A 21,552-nucleotide genomic window follows, 5' to 3' on the forward strand; every position below is an offset into this window, starting at 1 on the left:
ATACTGCCCGTAAATCAGGTGCATCAGCCGCCTGCTCTGATGGGCTTCTCTGCTCTCTACTAGAGTTGAGTGACTTTGGTCGGATCGGGTTTCGTGAAACCTGAATGAAACAAAATTTGAGTCAGATGAAGCTGGTCCGACTAGGGCAAAAAAAGTCGGAGTTTCGTCCGAAACCCGACCCCAAAGCAAGTCAATGGGGAATAAAAGTCGGCATTGAGCGGATGGCATTCATCGTTTGACTCCAAGGACAGTGCTTCATATTGTCAATGTCCGGCCCAACCGCAGTTCTCCTGATCCAAACTGGAAGCCTCCTATACGACTAGTTGGGGTCAGGAGTCCCACGATCAGTCGAGGCATTGTGCTCTGTACACGGACCCTGAAATATGGATGTGTGACTTCAGCCTAAGGGCTCCATTACAAATCCGTGTTTCACGTATGAGTTTTATCCGTATTTCTCATGGATACGACTCATGCCACAGCTTATGGAGTAGTTCGCATGTCTGATTTTTTTATTTTTTTGTTGACCGAGTGATATACACAAAAGCGCCATCCGATATTCATCGGAGTGTCTGTTCACTCGCCAGTGCGAGTCTATGGCTCCGTGAATAAATTGGGCAGTACCCATCCATCTGCTGTCCTTTTTTATGGACTGTTTAATAGAAGCTGGAGAAACTTTTTTTTACCTTAGATAAAAAACTGATGAAACTTGAACCAAACTCTAATCGAAATCGTTGATGCAACTCAGACCGGTTTTCTCATATGAGAAAATCACTGACATCTGAATGAGCCCTAATAGCAACTATGAGAAGATCGTATCTTCTGTGTTTCAGCTATAAACCAGAATGTTTATACTTTCTGACAGCAAGCAGCTGTTTTTGAAAATGGTGAGAAATTAAACAGAAAATGAAAAATTTATTACTATTTAAAAAAAAAAAAAGAAAATGCTGCACATGTATTATAAGGTTTAATAGAACAGATAATATCATACCTGCTGTAAACAATTTCAAAACATCAAAATTGATGGGCAACTCCCCATATCATGAAAGCCTATATAGAATAACGGAGTCAAAATTCCCGAACAAAAACTGTGAAAATCACAATGATCAATTATTATAAAATTATGAAATTTTATTTTAACAGCTTTTTTTTTAAAAACCATAATACACAAAATTTTGACAGAATGAGTCTATATCCAAGGTGGAGACACATCAGGAAGGCGAATCTGGTATGAATATATAGCACATGTAAGTGATATTACCCTAGAATGTGGTACATCATAATAAATTGCGCAGACGGAGGGATTAAAACAAACACTTATCAAAAACATGTCAAAACTACACCTTCCTTCATGTTCAACCTGGGGGCTGTACCAAAGCTCAAAAAATATATAACTTCCCAAATAGGGGTCTACATGAGCCCAGGAAAAATCCCCACAGCAATCAAAACGAGGGTAGAAACATTAAATAGTCAGTGCCTGCAACCCATACAAAAAATCATCACCCCTCCTGCCAATCATAAAATATGGTCAGCCATGACTTTTGCTGAGCCTGCTAGATAGTGTGAAACTTTTATTTGTGCGGTTTCTTTCTCTTTACAATTGACTTAATCACTTTTACCCAGTGGCTTAGTAATCCCCACCCTATCGGACACGTATGGATGGAAGACAGGCGCTCTCCGCTGCGCAATATCACAGAGTGCTGCTTCTGACTCGCTGCTGTCCTGCGAAGGACAAAATCTGAGCGAACTGTGGCCAAACGCCATTTATCCCAAGATGTTTATTAAGCTGCAAAATTGGTTCAGAATAAATGTTTGTTTTTTTTATTTGTATACATCTGTCCCCATTGGGGCTCACAAGTTACATTCCCTATCTGTCTTTGGAGTATGGGAGGAAACCCACACAAACACGGTGAGTATAGACAAACTCCTTGCAGATGTTGTCCGTGGTGAGATTTGACCCCAGCGCTGCAAAGAAACAGTGCTAACCAGTGAGCCAACATACTGCCCCATTTTCTATATATGATTGTTATAAGTGAATGGAAACCTTTTGTTTCCATTCATAGGTTGAATTCGTACAAATAACAAATTCCGGTACTTAGCTGAGAGTTTGTTACAATATTGCCATACTTTCCATTGTGCAATGGTCACAATTTATTTACTGAAAACTGGAATTTCCTTAAATCCAGATTAATCTCTGTTCCTGTTGTGGTTGCCATGAACCTCCTGATGATAAATTACCGGCATTCTCCTTTTGTAGGGGCTCTGCTTGTGTCCTGACACAATGTTGCGTCTATGTTACTTCTCCATTGTAGAAGTGAGCTTTCTGTAGGTGATTCTGAGCAGTGTCCATGCTTGGGAAACACGGCCAGGACATCCTCCTCGCAGATGATTGTGGAAGCGAGTCATCACTGCCCCTTGAGGTGACTTGCTTCCTTATTAGTTGACGCTAAATTAAAGTGGAACTAAACCTGGCAGCCACTATGGGCAAAAGGGAATCTCATTGTGGTCTTTTCACACTTTGTAACTTTTAAACTTTTAGGTTATGTTCACACAGAGCTTTTGAATTTTGCAGATGTTTCTACTCCAAACCCCTTATATAAAAGCCCTTTTAAATGCTTTTTGGATGCACTTTTTATTGATTTCAAAGAGAAATCCATATTGCTGTTTGTGCATCAAATTTTTTTTATTTTTTTCCGATATTGTAAAAACTGTGCCTCAGAAAATAAAGAGATGATATTTGGATTCTTTGTGAAATCCGCACCTAGTCAAATACCTACAAATGCACATGGAAAAAAGCCAGATACAGGACTAAAGACATATTTAAAAAATTGCCGATTTTAAATTTTGGTTTTGTCTTGAAAACCTCTTTTGAATTTGTGTTAAATAAAACAACTAAAAAACCCATAATGAACTAGTTGGGTTTTCATCAGGTATAATAAGATAACGAGGGTAAGAAGTCTGATCCATCAGGTAGATAAATCCAGAGTATAACTGAGCATAACAGAGCTCAAACACCGAGTTATTATACCTGCTAAAGGGGTTGCCTGTTGAAAAGGAGTTATTGCCTAACTTTGGGGTAGGTGATAACATATAGATTGGTGGGGGTTACTGCCAAGATCTGCACCAGAACCGGGAAACTATATTCCCTGTGTGATGAAGCAGCTGTATACATGTTTCACCTCTCCATTCATTGGGGCTGCCAGAAAAAGTGGATTGCAGCACTCAGAAGCCCCATAGAGGTGGAATGATCAGTGGTCAAACCAACACACTACCGCTTTACTGTAAGCAAGGTACATGCCCTCTCTGCCACACCTTGCTGTTTCAGCAGTCAGATGCCCAAAGATCAATAAGTTATCGCCTCTAACATATATAGATGACTACTTTTTGCCACTGGTCAAGCCCAGTAAATGTGAGACATAGAAACTCTGGATTAAAGTGAAGCTTGCTTTTTTTTGTTTGTAATCTCGTGATTTGCAGATTTGTATTTTCCTCCTTTCCATCATCACTAGAGATCAGCGGTGACATCACTGAGAATGCCTCCTATCCATCACTAGAGATCAGCGGTGACATCACTGAGAATGCCTCCTATCCATCACTAGAGATCAGCGGTGACATCACTGAGAATGCCTCCTGTCCATCACTAGAGATCAGTGGTGACATCACTGAGAATGCCTCCTATCCATCACTAGAGATCAGAGGTGACATCACTGAGAATGCCTCCTATCCATCACTAGAGATCAGCGGTGACATCACTGAGAATGCCACCTATCCATCACTAGAGATCAGAGGTGACATCACTGAGAATGCCTCCTATCCATCACTAGAGATCAGAGGTGACATCACTGAGAATGCCTCCTATCCATCACTAGAGATCAGCGGTGACATCACTGAGAATGCCTCCTATCCATCACTAGAGATCAGCGGTGACATCACTGAGAATGCCTCCTATCCATCACTAGAGATCAGTGGTGACATCACTGAGAATGCCTCCTATCCATCACTAGAGATCAGCAGTGACATCACTGAGAATGCCTCCTATCCATCACTAGAGATCAGCGGTGACATCACTGAGAATGCCTCCTATCCATCACTAGAGATCAGTGTTGACATCACTGAGAATGCCTCCTATCCATCACTAGAGATCAGTGTTGACATCACTGAGAATGCCTCCTATCCATCACTAGAGATCAGTGTTGACATCACTGAGAATGCCTCCTATCCATCACTAGAGATCAGCAGTGACATCACTGAGATTGCCTCCTATCCATCACTAGAGATCAGCAGTGACATCACTGAGAATGCCTCCTATCCATCACTAGAGATCAGCGGCGACATGATTAATCTATAATTTGTCATTTTAAAAGTGGAGTTCTTAGTTATCTATTTTTATGTCTTTCAGCTTGACCTGGCTAAACCCATTGAGGATCAGGGTCCTCTTGATGTCATTATTCACAAGTTAACAGATGTCATACTAGAGGCTGACCAAAATGAGAGCGAGTCCGTGCTTGTGGTGCAAAGATTCCAGGTGGGTGTTTTGTCTTATTCCAGTGTGATGCCGCATGGGTGACTGAGATTTCAGCCAGGACTTTTCCAATCCTAATTACTGAATTTTTTCCTAAGTTATGCACCTTTGACATTAAGAGTTTAGAATAAATTTCATAGGAAAAAAATATTGGAAATAAGTAAATATTATGTAAATTTTAATAGACCTTTTAATTGTTTCGCCATTTTCCAGATTTTTGCTTGCCATCCCTGATTGTAAAAATGCTGAACAAATTAACAACACAGTGTAAAATGTCATCTACGTTGCTAAATGTATCTGGAGAGTTTTTAAAGGGGTCCCGAGAAAGGACTATCTGCCTGTGCAACGGTACAAGTGTGCGGTACTTTCAAAAGGGACAGCTGGCAGCAAACCATGTGTATTAGGAGGAGTAGTTGTCGGCTGAGTAGTAGAGCGTGCACATGTTTGGAGGATTGCACAGGGGCCTCTTCTGTCTGTGTATGCGTGTGTGTGTATGGGGGGCATTGGGATGAATATCTTGCAGACAGTATGAGCATTCATGTGTATGGGGGGACCAAAATTAATAGCTGTTGGCTGACGGGCCAATCTGAAGTGTACGGCCATCCTAAAGGGGCCCGCCCTGTGAACCATATCCACTTACTGAAAGAAATAATCCTCCAATTTCCAGGTAAAGCAAAACCCTAATCTTCAGCTATTTCACAAGTGTCCTGTTAATCCTGCCGGTCGGCCAGGGATTGCTGGGATATCTGAGGTTCTGCCTATGCCAGGCTCCTCAGAATGGGCGTAGATCAGCCTATATTCAGCCGGTAAATCTGTATTTATTATCTTTGGCGCTGACGCACTTGCCCTCCCACGTCTCCTTGCTCTTATTATGTCTGAACTTTGAACTGTTGATCAGAGCAGATCTTTAAATAACCCAAAGACGCTGGGACACTTAAAGAAGCCAATAAGCCTTAAAAATGTCAGTTTGTGAAATTGCTGCAGTTCACAAGTGGGTGTAGATGTCTCTGCACTGGAGATTTCTGATATAAAGTAGTGATCATGGGGGACCGGGTTCTTTCTCTAACTCCAAACAATAGCTCCATCAAATAATTACAGTTGTCATTAACCTTTGCTATGTTTTTTGCGTATCCTTTCTAGTTAAGCCTTGTTTTATTTTTTAAAGGAACACTCCAGACAAATCGTATACATGGTGTTATGCCAAGTGCAGGACAGACATGGTGGAGAATGACATGGGGATTCTCTGTTTGGTGATCTTTGTACCCCTATGTCCGGCTCAAATTTCTCTGTCCTGGCATAGGGGGATAACACTTGTAACAATTTTCCCTCTAATGTTCATTAGAGCTTTTGCAAAACTTTTAAAAGGGGTTATTCCCAAAATAATTTTTTATGCAAAAAGTTACTCTATTATTACATGTCTTATATACACTTTTTCCTTGCTGCCATGAATCCTAGTCTCCTTCTCCCTCTGGCAGCTGACACTCTACAGTAATCCCTTTTTAAATTAACTACTCATCAGTGACCAGAGGATCACAGTGCAGAGACTTTGCTGCAGAGAGTGACTGAGCATGTGTGTCCAGCAGCACTCTGCTCATTAGGTATCGATGACTGAACTTATGTGTACTCCAGCGGTCCACTAGTTAGGTGAAGGTGACTGAGCATGTGTTCTCCAGCACTCTGATAATTAGGTGGATGTAACTGAGCATGTGTGTCCTCCAGCTGTTAGCTCATTAGGTGGATGTGACTGAGCATGTGTTCCCCATCATTTACCTAATTAGGTGGGTGTCACTGAGAGTGTTCTCCATCATTCACCTCATTAGTTGAATGTGACTGAGTGTGTGTGCCACCAGCACTCAGCTCAATAGATGGATATGACTGAATATGTGTGTTCTCCATCATTCACCTCATTAGTTGGATGTGACTGAGCATGTGTGTCCTCCAGCATTCATCTCCTTAGTTGAATGTGGCTTAGCATGTGTGTCCACCAGCACTCAGTTCATTAGGTGGATGTGCACATTGCTATACACTGTAACACTATGTATTCCCTTCACCTCACTTTTGCTTATGAACAAATTGTTTGCAGTGGATATGCTCCAAACATCTGGAGTTTCCATCCTGGCACATTTAATCCCTTGTCATACGTGAATACAAACCATGCATGTGTCTATTGGGAAATCCATTGTTCTAGTAGCACATAGTAACTGTCCTTCAGCTGCCTTTTCATCTTCAGTGTGCAGCTCCATAGTCTGTGTCCATAGAAACTTCCCTGTTCTCTCCCACACCTACACATAATTGCTAACAAGCGGACGTGTAGTATTACATTGTTACTGGTAAAGCCTGACACATTATTCCTGGTAGTACCTCCTACTGCTATTGGCTGGGATGCTTCATGAAATATATCTGTGGTTTTGTCATCATATCTAGACACTAGAACTAAGGGGTTCACTGATTATAAAAGAAGTGTGTAAAATTAGCGCTGGGATATTATCTCCAAGACTGAAAGTTTGTCACAGTGAGGCTTCTCATAAATTGTCAACTTCTACTCTTCTGAAAAGATTGTCCAGGATTAGTAAACATGCCTGCTTTCCTCCAACCATGGAGCCACACCAGTCCACAGTCTGTGACCGGTATTGCAGCTAGAGTTGAGCGAATTTGTTTTGGGTTCTCTTACTCGGCAAGCTATAGCGCTTACCGAATAAGCTGCAGAGGGAACCCAGATACATGGAGCCCACCGGCTGAACCGTAGCTGCATGTGTCGCGGCTGTGTCAGTCACAGCACATGCAGCTGCGACGCCCATTAGCTGATCAGCCGATGCGATCCAGGAAGCCAGGTTCCCTCTGCAGCTTATTCGGTAAGCGCTATAGCTTGCCAAATAAGAGAACCCGAAACAAATTCACTCAACTATACTTGCAACTCAAAACCATTTTTGAGCTCATGAAACAGACAACTAAATAGACAGGTGTGACATTGTTTCTGGGAGAAAGCGGCCACATTAATTCTAATTGTAGACAATCCCTTAAAACGTACCTGTCGTAGCAGGTTACTTGTCTGAATAAATGTTCATATGTGAACATGAAAAATAACATCATTTCTGGCCGTTACTTGACTAGTATTATGCATTTTCACTGAGCTACTAGCCGGTGCAATATCTCCTATACACAGCACACACAGATATGAGGGATTCCTGCTCTAGTGTCATTTGTAGCACATGTTTAGCAGCAGTATGGAGGACAATATACAGTAAAACTGAGCATGTAGCTGTGTATCCAGCTCTCGGGTGAGAAAAAACACTAATTAGAGAAATCACCAGCATGGGAGTCGTATAGCACTACGGAGTCATTTAGCTGAGAACTTGGCACTGGGAAAGGTAAAAGTTAGTTGGTAGCTGAAGCACCACCCCTCTCTCTTATGCATCCTGCTTTTTCCCTTTTAGTAGGCAGCTGAATACTGATTTATCGGTGATCTGGCAATTCCTTTTGTCTTCCAGTGTATACTACACAATTTTACATGTGTGAGGTTTAAACTTTTTTTTTTTTCCTAATCAAAAAGATAAAGAAGATAAAATATAATGTAGATATATACATCTCTGGCAAAAATTACGAGACCACTGCAAAATCTTCAGTTTGTCCGATTTTCCTCTTTATAGGTATATTTTTGAGTAAAATGTAAATTGCTCTTTTATTCTATAAACTACTGATAACATGTCTTTGAAATTCCAAGCACTAAATTTTGGATTTATTTTCAGAAAATGAGAAATGGTCAAAATAACAAAAGAATGCAGTGCTTGCAGACCTCAAATAATGCTAAGAAAACAAGTTCATTAATCATTTAGAAACAACAATACTAATGTTTTAACTCGGGAAGAGTTCAGAAATCAATATTTTGTGGAATAACCATGATATTTAATCACAGCTTTCATGCTTCTTGGCATGTTTCCACCAGTCTTTCACACTGCTTTTGGGTGACCTTATGCCACTCCGGTTACAAAAATTAAAGTAGTTCTTTGTTTGATAGCTTGTGACTATCCATCTTCCTCTTGATTCAATTCCAGAGGTTTTCAGTGGGGTTCAGGTCTGGAGATTGGGCTGGCCATGACGGGGATTTGATGTCATGGTCCTTCATCCACACATTGATTGACCTAGCTGTGTGGCATGGCGCATTGTCCTGCTGGAAAAACCAGTCCTCAGAGTTGGGGAACATTGCCTGAGCAGAAGGAATCAAGTGGTTTTCTAGGATAACCTTGTATGCGGCTTGATTCATACGTCCTTGGCAAAGATTAACCTGCTCAATTCCAGCCTTGCTGAAGCATCCCCAGATCATCACCGATCCTCCACCAAATTTCACAGTGGGTGCAAGACACTGTGGCTTGTACGCCTCTCCCAGTCTCCATTAGACGTCCATGTGTTGGTCAAAGCTGAAAATTAGACTCCTCAGAGAAGGTTACCTTACTCCAGTCCTCTATGGTCCAATCCTTTTGGTCTTTGGCAAATCAGCCTGGCTCTCCTTTGCTTATCATTGATGAAAGGCTTTTTTCTAGCTTTACATGAGTTGAGCCCTGCCTCTAGGAGCCTGTTACGAACTGTTCTTGCCGTGCACGTCACCCCAGCTGCCATTTGCCATTCCTTTTGTAGGTCACTTGATGTCATCCTGCAGTTGCCGAGTGACATTCGAATAAGATGACGGTCATCCCGGTTAGTGGAGAGTTGTTTTCACCCTCTGCCGGTCTGTAGCTTTGTTGTCCCCAATGTCTGCTACTTGACCTTGTTGTAATGAACTGCCGTCTTAGAAATTTTAATGATGGAGGCAACATGATGCTCACTGTATCCCTCTGCTAGTAAAGCCAGAATTGAGCCCATTTTTTCCTCACTCAAGACTTTTCAACTCCTTTGGCATGGTTAAAAGTTATTTTTTCATTCCTATTACTTTTGGGATATTACTAGCACTTGTTTTGCCATCCAGCTTGTCCTATTGCAAGAGGATTGTGAACACCACAGCAGGATTTTTTATACTTTCCTTCGTTAAATAAGATTTGGTTCAGGTGATCACCTAATCAAAAGCACATTAAGGCTGTGTGCCCATGTTTTTTTTTTTTTTAAGCGTTTCCGCCGCATTTTTGCCGCTGTGGAAACGCTTAAAAATCGCTAACAAAACACATTCCCATGCAATCCTATGGGATTCCGCAGATGCTGTGCCAATGCTGCGGATTTTTCCGCTGCGGAATCGCATAGAAGTAAAATCCGCAGCATGTCCATTAATTCTACGGAATCGCAGAGATTCCACTACCATAGGATTGCATTGAAATGCTCACTTTATGCATGTGGCTATGCCCACCATGCTTAAAGTGAGCTCTTCATGTGCGGATGGTACCCAGGGTCTGGAGGAGAGGAGACTCTCCTCCATGCCCTGGGTACCATATTCCAGTAAAAAATAGAATTAAAATAAAAAATAGGGATATACTTGCCCTCTGTCGGCCCCCGGAGTTCTCCCGGCCCTCATCGGCGCTGCCGGCAACTTCCGTTCCCAGGAATGCATTGCCCGAATGACCTCTGATGACGTAGCGGTCTCGCATGAGGATCGGGAGGACTCCGGGGGCCGACAGAGGGCAAGTCTATCTTATTATTATTATTATTATTATTTTTTATATATATATTATTATTTATTATTATTATTATTATTATTATTATTATTATTATTATATATATATATATATATATATATATATATATATATATATATATATATTTTTTTTTTTAACATCCTATCTTTTACTACTGATGCTGCATAGCGATGCTTCAAATCGCTTGGAAAAGTGCAAGCATTCTGCAAGCTAAAAACGCTTGTGTTTTGCGGGAAACTGCATGCGAATTCCGCATGCGTTTTACCCACGGCGGGGAGTAGCGGAATTGGTGCGGACAATTCCGCAGCATTTCTGCAACATGACACATAGCCTAAGTAGAATGAGGTGTACTCTGGCTGGAATTCAACTGAAGCTGGAATGGAATGGCTGTCAGACATGTAGAGAAGCTGATTTTTTTTTTTTTTTTTTTTTTTTTATAAAACTGTGCAGTGGTCTCTTAATTTTTGCCAGAGCTGTATATATGCCAGGAGGTGTGCACAATATCAGCACATTGTACACTCAGGAATTAACCCCTACGTGTCCTGAAGAAATTCAGCCTCTTGTGTCCTTGTACTTTGATCAGCTTTCATATCCGTGACCTACATTCCCCACTGTGGATTATAGCAGAGTAAACGGATCACCTGCTGGCACATCTAAACTCTTCCCTTACCATCCTGGGTGATGGATGAACAGGTTGCCTATAGGGTTGTTTTTTTTTTTTCAAACACTGAGAAATAGAATTTTCCTATATAGAAGACAAATCATGTAAATTTGTAGTAACGTCTGCTAAACAGTGAGATTCCATACTGGAGGATCTTAATGCATTGTACAATTAAAATGTAGTACAGGTGAGATGTCGTGTGTGTGTGTGTATGTATGTGTATATATATATATATATATATATATATATATATATATATATATGTGTGTATATATCTCCAACCATTCTAAAAAATACTTCTAAAATAAATTATTATATCCTGCTTCACTGTTCATACAGTGCCTTGTGAAAGTATTCGGCCCCCTGGAACTTTTCAACCTTTCCCCACATATCATGCTTCAAACATAAACATACCAAATGTACCGTATATCCTCGAGTATAAACCGACCCCCCCCCTAATTTTGCCACAAAAAACTGGGAAGACTTATTGACTCGAGTATAAGCGTAGGGTGGAAAATGCAGCAGCTACTGGTAAATTTAAAAAATAAAAATAGATACCAATAAAAGTAAAAATAATTAAGACATCAGTAGGTTAAATGTTTTTGAATATCCATATTGAATCAGGAGCCCCACATAATGCTCCATACAGTTCATGATGGGCCCCATAAGATGCTCCATACAAAATACACCCCATATAATGCTTCACAAAGGTTAATAATGGCCCCATAAGATGCTCCATAGAATAATATGCCCCATATGCTGCTCCATAAAGGTTATGGCCCCATAAGATGCTCCATAGATTATGCCCCTATATGCTGCCCCCATAAGATTCTCCATAGATTATGCCCCCATATGCTGCCCCCATAAGATTCTCCATAGATTATGCCCCCATAAGATGCTCCATAGATTATGCCCCTATATGCTGCCCCCATAAGATGCTCCATAGATTATGCCCCCATGTGCTGCCGCTGCTGCATTTAAAATAAAAACATACTCCCCTCTCCGTCGCTGGGGGCCAGGTGCTGGTGTCACTGCTGGCCCCTGAGATATTCACCTGTCCTCCGGTCCATCGCTGCTTTCTGCTGTCTGGCACGTCATCTGTCAGTGACGTTCAGACTGCACGGGGCGCGGCACGCACTAGCCATGTCACCGTGCCCTCTGCTTTCTGAACGTCACTGACAGATGACGTGCCAGACAGCAGCAAGCAGCGATGGACCCCGGACAGGTAAGTATCGCTATACTTTCCCGTCCTGGCACGGTCTCTGCAGCCCCCAGCTTCTCCACGATCTCCTTTCCTGCATTCAGCGGTCACGTGGTACCGCTCATTAAACTCCATGAATATGCGCATATTCATGAGTTTAATGAGCGGTACCATGTGACCGCTGAAGGAAGGGAGATCGCGGAGAAGCTGGGGACTGCAGAGACCGTGCCAGGACGGGTAAGTATGACCTGACACACCCTCCCCCTCCAACCCCCCTCCTCCTCCGACCCCCTGGTGTATATGACTCGAATATAAGCCGAGAGGGGGATTTTCAGCCCAAAAAAATGGGCTGAAAATCTCGGCTTATATTCGAGTATATACGGTAATTTTTTTTGTGAAGAATCAATAACAAGTGGGACACAATTGTGAAGTTGAACGAAATTTATTGGTTATTTTAAATTTTTGTGGAAATGGAAAAACTGAAAAGTGGTGCATGCAATATTATTCGGCCCCTTTACTTTCAGTGCAGCAAACTCACTCCAGAAGTTCATTGTGGATCTCTGAATGATCCAATGTTGTCCTAAATATCTAATGATGATAAATATAACCCACCTGTGTGTAATCAAGTCTCTGTATAAATGCACCTGCTCTGTGATAGTCTCAGGGTTCTGTTTGAAGCACAGAGAGCATCATGAAGACCAAGGAACACAACAGGCAGGTCCGTGATACTGTTGTGGAGAAGTTTAAAGCCGGATTTGGATACAAAATGATTTCCAAAACTTTAAACATCCCAAGGAGTACTGTGCAAGCGATCATATTGAAATGGAAGGAGTATCATACCACTGCAAATCTACCAAGACCCGACCGTCCCTCTAAACTTTCATCTCAAACAAGGAGAAGACTGATCAGAGATGCAGCCAAGAGGCCCATGATCACTCTGGATGAACTGCAGAGATCTACAGCTCAGGTGGGACAGTGGGAGACATACCAAACATGTGGAAGAAGGTGCTCTGGTAAAATGAAACCAAAATCGAACTTTTTGGCAACATTGCCAAACGATATATTTGGCGTAAAGGCAACACAGCTCATCACCCTGAACACACCATCCCCACTGTCAAACATGGTGGTGGCAGCATCATGGTTTGGGCCTGCTTTTCTTCAGCAGGGACAGGGAAGATGGTTAAAATTGATGGGAAGATGGATGGAGCCAAATACAGGACCCTTCTTGAAGAAAACCTGTTAGAGTCTGCAAAAGACCTGAGACTGGGACAGAGATTTGTCTTCCAACAAGACAATGATCCCAAACATAAAGCAAAATCTACAATGGAATGGTTCACAAATAAACGTGTCCAGGTGTTAGAATGGCCAAGTCAAAGTCCAGACCTGAATCCAATCGAGAATCTGTGGAAAGAGCTGAAAACTGCTGTTCACAAACTATCTCGATCAAACCTCAATGAGCTCGAGCTGTTTGCCAAGGAAGAGAGGGCAAGAATTTCAGTCTCTCGATGTACAAAACTGACAGAGACATACCCCAAGCGACTTGCAGCTGTAATCGCAGCAAAAGGTGGCGCAACAAAGTATTAAGTTAAAGGGGCCGAATAATATTGCACGCCCCACTTTTCAGTTTTTAAATTTCCACAAAAATTTAAAATAACCAATAAATTTCGTTCAACTTCACAATTGTGTCCCACTTGTTGATTCTTCACGAAAAATTTACATTTGGTATCTTTATGTTTGAAGCATGATATGTGGGAAAAAGAAAAGTTCTAGGGGGCAGAATACTTTCGCAAGGCACTGTATATTTTTAACCTTTGGAGCAGTATTACAGTAGTTATATTCTTGAACCCAGATGCAGTACTATAGTAGTTAAAATCTTGCACATAGGGGCAGTATTATACAAGTTATATTCTTGTACATAGGTAGCAGTATTATAGTAGTTATATTCTTGTACATAGGGGCAGTATTATAGTAGTTATATTCTTGTACATAGGAGCAGTATTATAGTAGTTAAAATCTTGCACATAGGGGCAGTATTATAGTAGTTATATTCTTGTACATAGGGAGCAGTATTATAGTAGTTATATTCTTGTACATAGAGGCAGTATTATAGTAGTTATATAGTTATATTCTTGTACATAGGAGCAGTATTATAGTAGTTATACTGCTCCTATGTACAGGAATATAACTACTATAATACTGCTCCTATGTACAAGAATATAACTACTATAATACTGCCTCTATGTACAAGAATATAACTACTATAATACTGCTCCTATGTACAGGAATATTATAGTAGTTATATTCTTGTACATAGAAGCAGTATTATAGTAGTTATTTTCTTGTACATAGGAGCAGTATTATAGTAGTTAAAATCTTGCACATAGGAGCAGTATTATAGTAGTTATATTCTTGTACATAGGAGCAGTATTATAGTAGTTATATTCTTGTACATAGAAGCAGTATTATAGTAGTTATATTCTTGTACATAGGGGCAGTATTATAGTAGTTATATTCTTGTACATAGGAGCAGTATTATAGTAGTTATATTCTTGTACATGGGGCAGTATTATAGTAGTTATATTCTTGTACATAGGGGGCAGTATTATAGTAGTTATATTCTTGTACATAGGGGGCAGTATTTTATTAATACTCTTTACTTTGCTTGAAATGTGAGAGAATTGATTACACGTTAGTTGCATTAAGTACCGTAGTTGTCAGTTTTGTTTCCCTGTATCTATTTGCAGTTTCATCTTATAGGTCATGTTCTGACTTATTGGTGAGATTATCTTAAACCTCCATAGACTTATTGATTGCATTGTGGTCTGGTGACAGCTGCTTACAATCTAAGATGAATCGTTTTTTTGTTGTTGTTCTAGGAATATATGGATGCCCACCCAGAGACCATCATCCTGGACCCGCTACCAGCCATCCGAACATTACTAGATCGTTCAAAGTCTTATGAGCTGATTCGATGCATTGAGTCATACATGCAAGGTGAGATGATTAGTAATGCTTGTAGCCTCAGGACGGTGGATGACCATATACACCCGCTGATTGTCCTGTATGGGCTTCACTGATTCTTCATGGTGGATTATCACTGTATCTGTTCTTCAACAGTAGTTTTTATGATTTAGTTCATGGGCTGAATTTTATTACTGCATTTTTAGAAATTTTTCAGATTTCTGTATTCCTACATTGCTTTCTAATGTGCAATGTACTGAACAATAAAGCCTCATCTCTATTACCTGGTGTGGAGGAAACTGAGTAATGGCAAACCCAAAAGGGAAACAATGTGAGAAAAATAAGCAAAACTAGGACTGTACAGCTGCTTCACTGGACAGACTGGTATCTACAGTTTTTCTGTCTGACAGCCTCTAAATAATAGATTATTGTCCATACCAACCAGTCAGTCTTTTACTGCCTATGCAGTTTAATAGGAAAACATGGGCTAAGCGGGATTTTTCTTTTTGTTCCATGGCAGATGTGCTGCTCATGTGTGTGGGGAAAGTTGAGAGGTTACCTTGTGTGGCTGTAATGTAGAGCAGATTACACTCTGACGTTCAGTAATTCTGATGAATCTGATAAAATATTTCTAACTGTATGTATTCATCATCATGCAATCCCCTGTTGTATGCTGATACATTTCAGCCAGATCATGGCTTTGCTGCCACTACAAATGAGGGTCCAGCTCCAACTTCTCCTGGGCTGATTGGGGCAGCATTAATCAGATTACACTGCTGCATTGTGTTAGCCCATGGGATCAGTCCAGAGGGGAACCTTTTCTGTCCGGCTGTCTCATGAGTCTTTGTTGCTCAGACAAGTAGACAGAAAGCTCTCTGTATAGAGACATTAAAGAGCAGCTTTGTGATGGATGAGTCTCAACATTATGGGAATATAATGGAGCTCAGGTGGTGGGGATCGTACTGCTGAGCTCTAGAGGCAAGATGGCATTGTGTGAGCCGTGTACAAGAATATAACTACTATAATACTGCTCCTATGTACAAGAATATAACTGCTATAATACTGTCCCTATGTACAAGAATATAACTACTATAATACTTCTCCTATGTACAAGAATATAACTACTATAATACTGCTCCTATGTACAAGATTATAACTACTATAATACTGCTCCTATATAGAAGAATATATCTACTATAATATTGCCCCTGTGTACAAGAGTATAACTACTATAATACTGCTCCTATGTACAAGAATATAACTAATATAATACTACTCCTATGTACAAGAATATAACTACTATAATACTGCCCCATGTACAAGAATTTAACTACTATAATACTGCCCCTGTGTACAAGAATATAACTACTATAATACTGCTCCTATGTACAAGAATATAACTACTATAATACTGCTTCTATGTGCGAGAATATAACTACTATAATACTGCTCCTATGTGCGAGAATATAACTACTATAATACTGCTCCAATATGCAAGAATATAACTACTATAATACTGCCACCTATGTACAAGAATATAACTACTATAATACTGCTCCTATACACAAAACTATAACTAATATAATACTGCTCCTATGTACAAGAATATATCTACTATAATACTGTCCCTATGCACAAGAATATAACTACTATAACACTGCCCTTGTGTACAAGAGTATAACTACTATAATACTGCTCCTATGTACAAGATTCTAACTACTATAATACTGCTCCTATGTACAAGAATACAACTACTATAATACTGCTTCTATGTACAAGAATACAACTACTATAATACTGCTCCTATGTACAAGAATACAACTACTATAATACTGCTCCTATGTACAAGAATATAACCACTATAATACTCCTATGTACAAGAATATAACTACTATAATACTGCTCCTATGTACAAGAATATAACTACTATAATACTGCCCCTATGTACAAGAATATAACCACTATAATACTGCCCCTATGTACAAGAATATAACTACTATAATGCTGCCGCTATGTACAAGAATATAGCTACTAGAATACTGCTCCTATGTACAGGAATATAACTACTAGAATACTGATCCTATGTACAGGAATAGAACTACTATAATACTGTCCTACGTACAAGAATATAACTACTAGAATACTGATCCTATGTACAGGAATATAACTACTATAATACTGTCCTACGTACAGGAATATAACTACTATAATACTGCTCCTATGTAAAAGAATATAACTGTGATGATACTGCCTTTTGTTGACTACCATATTAAATTCTTTATTCTTGCTGAACTTGAGCCATGTTGCTTTTACCTGATTTTCCCCTTTGTTTGCATCTGTCACATTGTATCACTGTTCCCATTGTCCTTTTTTGTATACATTACAAACAGACATTGGATTTGTGAGAAAAGTAACAATATATTGTTTATGAAGCAAAGTTCAGGTGGATTCCATTCTGCAATTATTTATGGCTGAGCAGACACATTGCAACTTGTTCGCTTTTGGTCAGCAAAAGCCCATACCCAGCTTGTGCTGACCTAATCTGGATGGATATTGTAAGGGAAAAGTGGCTTTATCAGGAAGTTTACAGTGAATACACCTTTACTGGTGTGTGCCTGCTCACTGGGAAGATGCCGCCTAAGGTGATCTAAAATGTCTGTCTTAAATGTTCTACATAAACATAGTGTAATTATCTGTGGTCTGCCCAATAATATGTCACCAGCCACAACATGTGATGAGTATTACAGAATTAGAGAAACATATATTGTGCAATTGAAGCTGTAGGAAAATGCATTCCCTCTAATTTCACTAGTGATGGATAGGAGGCATTCTCAGTGATGTCACCGCTGATCTCTAGTGATGGATAGGAGGCTTTCTCAGTGATGTCACCTCTGATCTCTAGTGATGGATAGGAGGCATTCTCAGTGATGTCACCGCTGATCTCTAGTGATGGATAGGAGGCATTCTCAGTGATGTCACCGCTGATCTCTAGTGATGGATAGGAGGCTTTCTCAGTGATGTCACCTCTGAGCTCTAGTGATGGATAGGAGACATTCTCAGTGATGTCACTGCTGATCTCTAGTGATGGACAGGAGGCATTCTCAGTGATGTCACCGCTGATCTCTAGTGATGGATAGGAGGCATTCTCAGTGATGTCACCGCTGATCTCTAGTGATGGATAGGAGGCATTCTCAGTGATGTCACCGCTGATCTCTAGTGATGGATAGGAGGTATTGTCAGTGATATCACCACTGATCTCTAGTGATGGATAGGAGGCATTCTCAGTGATGTCACCGCTGATCTCTAGTGATGGATAGGAGGCATTCTCAGTGATGTCACCGCTGATCTCTAGTAATGGATAGGAGGCATTCTCAGTGATGTCACCGCTGATCTCTAGTGATGGATAGGAGGCATTCTCAGTGATATCACCGGTGATCTCTAGTAATGGATAGGAGGCATTCTCAGTGATGTCACCGCTGATCTCTAGTGATGGATAGGAGGCATTCTCAGTGATGTCACCGCTGATCTCTAGTGATGGATAGGAGGCATTCTCAGTGATGTCACCGCTGATCTCTAGTGATGTATAGGAGGCATTCTCAGTGATGTCACCGCTGATCTCTAGTGATGGATAGGAGGCATTCTCAGTGATGTCACCGCTGATCTCTAGTGATGTATAGGAGGCATTCTCAGTGATGTCACCGCTGATCTCTAGTGATGGATAGGAGGCAATCTCAGTGATGTCACTGCTGATCTCTAGTGATGAATCGGCGGCATTCTTGGTGTCTTTTTGTGTATGTGTATGTTTTATACCACCTAAGCAGCAAGCTTTCAGGACAAAACCACTCCGTCTGTCCAATAAAATATACCAAAAGGGAAAAGAAAAACGATGAAAAACTCGCGCTAAAGTGTATACCTGAGGGGTTAGAAGTTAACTTCTATGAGAAGGATTATTTGATTCATGGCGTCAGTATTTTAATGTTTGCATAAAAGGGAATCTACATGCCATTTCAGTTCTATTTTCTGGCACATGAAATTGTCCTATACGATTTAACACCTCAGGTATACAATTTAGCGTGAAAATAATGGAAACACCTGGAAACATCAAGAAAAGTTAGTTTAATATGGTGTAGGTCCACGTTTTGCGGCGATTACAGCCTCAATTCCTCGAGGTATGGATTCATCCAAGGTGTGAATTGTTTCCAAAGGAATTGTAGCCCATTCTTCAGTTAAAACACCCTCCAGTTCTTTGAGCGACGATGGCGGCGGAAATCGACGTCTAACAAATCTCTATAAATGCTCAATAATGTTGAGGTGTTGGGATTGTGGGGGCCAGATGAGATGCTCAACTTCATTAGGATGTTCCTCGTGCCATGCTTTAACGATTCTAGCTGTATGAATTGGTGCATTATCACCCTGAAAGATGGCGTTCCCCTCCGGGAACAGTGCTTGACCCATAGGATGCATTTGGTCGCCCAAAATGCCTAAATAATCTCGGCTGTTAATTCTTCCATGAAGGGATATCATTGGCCCGGCGGATCTCCATGAAATAGCACCCCAGATCATCACAGAACCTCCACCATGTTTTACGGTTGGGAGAAGGCAGTCTGGATGGAATGCTTCTTTTGGCTGTCTCCAAACGTACACTTGGCCGGAGGTCGGAAATAGGGTAAACGATGATTCGTCTGAGAATATCACATGTTTCCACTGCTCGAGGGACCAATTCTGGAGGTTTCTACACCACTCTAAACACTTGGAAACATTTGTCATTGAGAGCAGCGGCTTTCTAATTGCAGCTCTTGCCTGGAATCCAGATTTGTGCAGCTCCCGACGAACAGTTTTCGTGGAAACTTGGTTCTGTAGGTGTTGATTGAGCTCAGCAGTGATTTTCGGAGCCGTGGTCTTGTGATCCTCTCTCACAATTCGCTTTAGAGTCCGACGATCTCTCTCAGTCAACTTCGACTTTCGGCCGGACCTGTGCTTTGCTGCGGACGTTTTTCCTTCGCTTTCAAACGCAGTCATTACTTTGGAGACAGTACCTCTTGACACGCCAAGCATTCGGGCACTTTCTGTTACACTAGCGCCTGCCATACGAGCACCAACAATTTGGCCTCTTTGAAAATCTGAGAGGTCTGCCATTGGTATCAGGTTTTCATCAATGTTCTTACAATTCTGCAAAACAAACAGTTAATTTACATACACATATCACATATCACAAATAATCAACTACAAAACATTACCATATGTTACGGTTTGCATGTTTATAACATGTTCGAAGATCATGATGCCAAAACGTCAGGTGTTTCCATTATTGTGTCCAACCCCTGTGTGTATGTGTGTGTGTGTGTGTATATATATATATTTATTTATTTATTTGTTATGGACTTGTATGTTCTGTAGTTGGGTCACTTTAATCTCTCTAGTTTGTTGATGTGTATATTTTATTTGACATCGATGGTGGCCGACTTCGTAAAAATGAATGATTTTTTTGGACTTCTGTGGGGGTCTTTCAGTCCTTATTGGGTAGTGTTTCCCCCATTCTCAGATTTTGCCAGGAGGACTCCTAACATCGGGGGTGATTTCATGAAGTTGTTGTCTATGGCAGGTAATTGTTAATCATTGTCCATCCAAATTCGTGTCCATCCATGTGCCGAACACAGAAACCAAAATCGTCCGAAGGGAGATGCCTTTTTTTTTTCTACAAAACTGTTTTGATCAAATAATCTTAAACACGTCCTCTGTAAATCAGTCCGGGGGCAGTGGGACAAAGTTCTCCTGGATCAACCTTTGTTTCCTGTAACAAGTGGATTCTTGTACTGTTTATTTAAACCATTATGGAAAATAAATGCAAATCTAAGAAACTTCGTAATATATCTTAAGGCCCCATTACATTTAGCGATGCACCAGCGATCCCGACCACGATATGACCCGGTCAGGATCGCTGGTGCATCGCTAAATGGTCGCTAGTGAGCTGCCACACAGGCAGATCTCACAGCGATGTAGCGACGCAGCAGCGGTCGTTACTTACTTTTCAGACGCGGTGATCCTGATGTTCTCCCGCCCGCATCCATGCGTCGCTCGTCGGCGCCAGCAGGAAGCGCCCGACGAGAAATGGAACTGGACGATCTCGCGCGATCAGCGATAATCAGCGGGGGAGCCGGTCGGAGGTAAGTATCACACATAGCCATATCGCTAGCAATATCGCTGCTGCGTCACAAAATCGATGACGCTTTAGCGATATTGCTATGTGTAAAGGCCCCTTTATGTTTATACTTCTCCACACTTTGCCTCCTGAATTATTCACTCTGGACAACTGCTAAAAGATGATTTCCCTGCTCAATGAGGGATTAGATTACAGCTGCCTTTTAAAATCTATGGAGATGGGAGGGTGAGCAGAAAGGAGGAGCAGAGTAAGAGAGGGGCAAATGGTGCTACCAAATTTTATTAAAGGGGTTTTATGCCTTCAAAATATTCTAGATCCCAAGTACTTTTTTTTTTTTTTTTTTTTTTTTTTTAATTTAAAAAAAAAAACAAAAAAACATCCAAAACAAAACTGCACATTATTACCTGCCGGATCGAGTACTTATTATTTGCT

The 21,552-nt window shown here is 40.9% G+C and overlaps 1 protein-coding gene across 3 annotated transcripts in view; it reads left to right on the forward strand.

Moving 5' to 3' along the window:
• Positions 1–21,552, forward strand: part of ITPK1 (inositol-tetrakisphosphate 1-kinase) — a 122,476-nt gene that overhangs the window by 66,041 nt on the left and 34,883 nt on the right. For all 3 annotated transcript variants that reach the window (XM_073578121.1, XM_073578122.1, XM_073578123.1), the window contains 2 exons: positions 4,397–4,522; positions 14,876–14,993. In XM_073578121.1, coding sequence (XP_073434222.1) covers positions 4,397–4,522; positions 14,876–14,993 — 244 coding nt within the window. The remainder of the gene's footprint in view (positions 1–4,396; positions 4,523–14,875; positions 14,994–21,552) is intronic.

Source organism: Dendrobates tinctorius, unplaced genomic scaffold (genome assembly GCF_039654945.1).
Source record: "Dendrobates tinctorius isolate UK_male_01 unplaced genomic scaffold, ASM3965494v1 ptg000058l, whole genome shotgun sequence".
Classification (NCBI taxonomy): domain Eukaryota; kingdom Metazoa; phylum Chordata; class Amphibia; order Anura; family Dendrobatidae; genus Dendrobates; species Dendrobates tinctorius.